Raw genomic sequence first — 5,559 nt, 5'->3', positions numbered from 1 at the left:
GCGAGAATGGGTGGACGAATGGATTGCTTCGAAACAAACATCGTTTTATCGAGATGGTATCGCCCAGTTGCCAGAAAGATGGCAAAAAGTTGTAGAAAGTGATGGAAAATACTTTCATTGAAATAATTTAAATAAATTTTTTACAATAAATGCTTTTTCTCAGTATTTTTTGGGCGGAAACTAAGTTAAGGTCCTAATAATTACCTTTCTTATTAACTGTCGCATTTAATTAACGACTGATATGAGCCAATTCATTTGGAGACTGTTTAATTGACAATTTATTTCAATTGAAATACAGTCGCAGACCGTTCGATCGACGATTAATTTCAACGAATTCTTATTAAAAACTGTTCTATTGAACCATCTTTGATTCCCTTTGCTCATATCAATCGTCAGTTAGACGGTCTTTAATTGAATTCGTTGAAGTCAATCATCAATTAAACATTCTTCGATTGATTTTGGTCGCATCAATCGTCAACTAGTTGAATTGGAATATATTGTGATTCGGATTAATTATTAAATTGATGAAAACTTAATTGATGTTTTTACGACCTTGTCGACGATCAATTATCTGTCACGCGGAAGCTACGCCGATGACGAATGCAACGCGATGAATCGCGAATCAGACGATTATACTGATAAATAAATAATGTCGGGAGATTGATATGACGTCTCAACGTCACGAAAGCAATGATATGTTAATGTCTATCTGATTATCGTCATGTTTACGTGAACATGTTGGCGCGTTCACTTGTTCATGTAACATGTCGTGCTAACTCACCTCCGGCGGGGCGTCCTTCTCCAACAGCAAGGCGTTCTTATGGGGTTTCTCGATACACGGTTTCTTGAAGGCCCAGTCACACATGTTTTTCTCGTTGTTCCAATTCAGACCTGGGCCGCACTGCTGCGAGACGAGGTCGCCGTTCACGCAAACCAAAAAGTGCGTGCACGAGTCCGGCGAGGGGTAGTACTGGCCGTGCTGGCACGGTTTTTTCGGCTTCTCCGTCGTTATGATGGCGACGGGTTTCGTTGTGGTGAACCTCGTAGGTCGCTGAGTAGTAGTAGTAATAGTAGTTGTCGTTGTTCTCATCGTAGTCGTAGTTTTGGGAGTTGTGAGAGTCATAGGTCTCTTCGTTGAGCTCCACGAAGGGCTGCTCGTCGTCGTCGAGGTCGAGCCTGAGGAGAAGACGCAGAAATTAATGATGCGCGATAATAAGCCGTGTAAATGACGAGTGGATACGCGGCGATAAATTGAAGTAACTTCATTGCAAATTGATACAAATTGAATCGGGGGCGTCCAGCACCTCGATAAGAGACCTTATACACTCCCTGCGCGATGCAATTGAGCGAGAGCAGAGTCAATATTATACACGAGCGCTGAAATAGAGGAGCCATGATTCCCGCAAGGCTGACAACGCGACGAGAAAGAACGACAGCAAGTCGACGCCGCTGTCGTACCCTCGCCGATACTGGCTTGGCATCCTCGCTGCGAAGCACACAGCAAAAGGGGGAGGATGCGAAGAGGGATCCTTAGCCGGAGGCGACAGACGACAGGAAGATATGTACAACCGCGAGGTATTTGCACGTGCGTGACTCGCAAACAGGTTTGCGATCTCTCGCCTCGTCGCTGTGGCGATCTGTCCACGTGCTCGTGAGTTATTGAATTATTGAAAAAAGGCCCGCGATCGAGGAATGAGAGTCGTGGTGCTTCATTTTCAAGAATCACCGAGGGATATCCATATTCACCGCCCGCGCGACGATCAACTTCAGCGTCACGATGAACGCGCGTAATTAATAACGAAACGCCAGTCGTATTTTGCTCGACGATCATCGCACACGATGAGCCCGCACTGAAACGGCCAATCAGCGAGCCGATTATTATTCATCGTCTACTTCACCTGATCATTTCGAGTCGTTTAATTATCGAGCGTCGTTCTCTCCCGATCGAGAAACAGGAGAAAAGAGTAAGGCAAGAAAGACAAGCACGATCGCCTGAATTGATAGAGAAACAGCAACGTTATTCGCTGGTACGTATCCGGCTGATATAGAATGATATCAGTCTGGTAGGTAAATATGTACACGTAAAAGATAGATGTAGTATATATATAAGTAGAAATATATAGTTGCGAGTGATATCACTTTAGTTATCTTTGTATGATATGTATGGTTGATAAGACTCAGTTACTTTGGTGTATAGTTGCGCATGATCTAGTTGTGGCAATCAGAAATCGGTTGGAGTGCCATTTAATACGGGTACATTCTAGTTTTAGCAACCAGATATTGTCATTACTGCAACGCAAGTAACTCAGCAATTGCTCTGTGGTTGCGATAACTACACGATTAGTTGTTTCGTATTTTACTACTGAGTCTGCTTGGCACCATCAGATTTATGGATGGGTCAACCATGCTGTTTTTTTTCCGGTTTAGGAATCTCACCGGCCTCCACTTGACATTTCGCCGCCGAGGGCCAATCGCACAGACGTCGCTTCGCATCCCAATGTAGTCCAGGCGCGCATTGTTCGCGCTTCAGCTCGCCGAGGACGCATCGGTAGTAGTTGCCGCAGTTCTCAGGGTCGCTGTAGTACTCGCCACTGTTGCAACTCGTTCCTGGCGACATGGTCGGCGTCACCTCGGCTGGCCACTGCGTCGTGGACTCCGTAGGACGTGTGGTCGTAGTCGCTCTGTCGAAGACATTTACTGAGTAAACGCGCAGACGAGTAGCCGCAAATCTCTCTTTCGAGATTTAATGTTCAATAAAATTACTTGGTTTCCTAGCATAGGGAACTTTCACTTATTTCCTTAAGTTTTATAGCACTAAAACTTCTGTGCCTGAACTCTTATTAGCTCTTTTTTATTTTGATTTTTTATTTATATCTTTGAAGTTCTTTTGTTTTTTAATAACCTTTCGAGATCGAAAGATCTTTCGTCGTCTCACCTCGACGTACTCGACGGCGTCGTGGTGCTGGTAGGTGTGCTCGGTTGCAGAGACGCCGATACAGTCGTGCTGGGTACCGTCGTCTCCTGCTGTGGGATCTTGCTGGGTTTCACGGTGCCCCACGTCCACGTGGGCCACGTGGTTCTGGTGCTTTGCTGAGTCGTGCTGCTCGGTCTCTCCGTCCATGTGGGCCACGTGGTCGCCTTGGTGCTGGACGTCGTCATCGGCGTAGTGGGTCGTGGACTGCCGTCCGCAGCGTCGCTGTGTGTAGTCAGCGTCGGTGGTTGAGGTGTCACCGGTTGCGGTGGACGTTGGCAGTTCTCTAAGGTGGGTGGCGGCGATGACAGGCGACCTGTCGTTTGACACATTATAATTAACGTCAGAATGGCTGCTGTTGGAAATAAAGGGACTGAATCATACGAACCCAAAGCGCGATTGATTGTCTTCAATAACGGGTATGACTCTAAACAGCAGCGATTCTGGAAATCGTCCAGATCGACAGTCCACATCGTGGCGCCGCCATAATTGTTCCCTGTGATGTACTTGCCCTTCGCGTAGACGCTCTCTCGATTCTCATAGCCCACCCACTGATCATCAAAGTGAGCACTGGGTCCTGAAATTGTAGACTTCGATACGTATCTTCTTCTTCGTTTCTTCTTCTCACCGGACATATTACGCATAGGGATTACCTACCAACTCCTGCTTTCCAGCCGTGTCGTTTGATCTTGTCGCAGATTTCGTAATAAGCCAACATTCCGGGTTGCTTGGTGAACTCTCCCGGTCTGCCGGGACCAGTCGTAGGGTCGCCCAGATCAGCTTGGCTCGCCGTCGCGAGTCGGTAGGACTGGCCGTACATCGGAATACCGATCAGAAGCTTCGTCTTCTCGGCGCCGAGCTCGACGAGATAGTTCATAGTGGAATTCTGAAAGGTTTCTGATGCTTGTAATATTTTCATCGTGCACGGAGAAAAAGGTTGGTTGAAATAACACGACAGTGAATGAACCAAACGCGTTTTGATTGAAAGAGATAGAATTTCTGACTCTGAGAACCGAATTCAGTAAGAACCTATTTGTTCCATTTTTTTCTTAGTTTTCTCTGAGGAAAAACAACGAGCTTTCGTCCAATTGAAGCTCGAACTTACGACGTTGTAATTGGGATTGCTGTCGCCGGGAGCGCCGAACAACGGCGCTATGTGTCCCGCTTTCGACTCCCAGGCTCCATGATAGTCGTACGTCATGACTGACATGAAGTCGACAGCCTCAGAGATTTCGCGCACTTCGTACGCCTTGTCGATGACCTCCTTGTAGCCGGACAACGCGACGGCCAAGAGGAGCGGCGGTTTTTGCTTCTCGAACTCCTGGCGCAGCTCGCGCACCAACTTGGTGAAGTTCGGCTTGTCGGAATCTGGGCCCTTCTTGCAGTCGCTCTGCCAACACTTGGGATAGCTCCACTCGAGTGACAAACCGTCGAAATTGTGCTTCTTCAGGTAATTCACCGCGCCGGCGATGAACTTGCGTCGAGCGGCATCGCCGCTGACCAGTCGCGAATACTTGTCGCCTGAACTGTCAGTCCATCCGCCCAAGGCCAGCAGAATCCTCGAGCCCTTGATCGACGTGACTCGTTGATACAGATCTGAAATAATTGGACAGTCGTTTGATCTCGTGTTTAATATGTCGACTATCGTTTTGGTTTCCATCGTTTATATGAAAACTCAACTGATAATTAAATCACCAAAGGTGAGAATGAATGTGATTCGAGAGACATAGGGAATCTGCTGCCAATCTACCGGTACACCGCTAACATTTTGCTTATTGCGCATAACAGGTGACCGTCGATATTGTTTGATCGGGCTACTTCACTCACTGTGCTCGTTGTCGGCCCAAGGATCGAATGGTTGAATCAGCAGAGTCTCAGGGTTCAGTCCGGCGAAGGCGTAGACGATGTCGGTGCACAGTTGCGAGTCCAGGTGTTCCGGCGCGAATTTACCGTCATCTTTCCGGTAAAGTGCCCAAGAGGTTACGTAACACACCACTCGTGGACCATCCTGTTCCAAAAGCTCCAACTTGTCCTGTTTCTCGGCTTCCGTTAGTGGCGCGAGCGAGCCTTCGTACGACACGACGTTTCGATCGGCGAAGATGGGCTTGCAGACGTCCGCAGTGGCCGCTACGCAACGTCCTTCGCTCGAGTCGAAGAATCTGCCGTGGCCGCAGTTGCCATGATACTGTAATCCTGAAGGAAAATAGTGTGCCACACTGTTAAATCCGTAGTGTCAAATTATACTCAATTTGAGTTATTTTTAACCATTCCTATAAGTCGTCACTGCTCCTATTAAATATGTCGTTAATTTACATAATGTAATGGAGTTAAATAATTTAACTTAAGAAATGTATTAAATTTGACTAAAATTTGACTAAAATTGTTGCATAGAGCTTTAGAACTTTTCAAGAGAGTATCAGAACTGCAAAAAAAATGTCACATTTTTGAATACGGTGTGCCAAGACTTGGCACACCATATTTAAAAATGTGACATTTTTTTTAAAGTTTTGATACTCTCTTGAAAAGTTCTAGAGCTCTTTGCAACAATTTTAAATAGTTCCGGTCATTAAATACAAAAAAATAGACTT

General features: G+C 46.4%; 1 protein-coding gene across 2 annotated transcripts in view; it reads right to left on the bottom strand.

Moving 5' to 3' along the window:
• The window catches only part of LOC116851162 (probable chitinase 10), a 30,529-nt gene that overhangs the window by 7,548 nt on the left and 17,422 nt on the right, over positions 1-5,559 (bottom strand). For both annotated transcript variants that reach the window (XM_032830294.1, XM_032830293.1), the window contains exons 8-14: positions 4,799-5,164; positions 4,077-4,567; positions 3,629-3,857; positions 3,360-3,548; positions 2,936-3,287; positions 2,437-2,681; positions 782-1,176 (exon numbers count right to left, since the gene is read on the bottom strand). In XM_032830294.1, the coding sequence (XP_032686185.1) occupies positions 782-1,176; positions 2,437-2,681; positions 2,936-3,287; positions 3,360-3,548; positions 3,629-3,857; positions 4,077-4,567; positions 4,799-5,164 (2,267 nt within the window). The remainder of the gene's footprint in view (positions 1-781; positions 1,177-2,436; positions 2,682-2,935; positions 3,288-3,359; positions 3,549-3,628; positions 3,858-4,076; positions 4,568-4,798; positions 5,165-5,559) is intronic.

Source organism: Odontomachus brunneus, unplaced genomic scaffold, assembly GCF_010583005.1.
Source record: "Odontomachus brunneus isolate Ranch 3 - 2012 unplaced genomic scaffold, Obru_v1 Obru_scaffold_167, whole genome shotgun sequence".
In the NCBI taxonomy this organism is placed as follows: Eukaryota; Metazoa; Arthropoda; class Insecta; order Hymenoptera; family Formicidae; genus Odontomachus; species Odontomachus brunneus.
The sequence above is the reverse complement of the archived record's forward strand: the minus strand, read 5'-3'. Positions and strand labels throughout refer to the sequence as shown.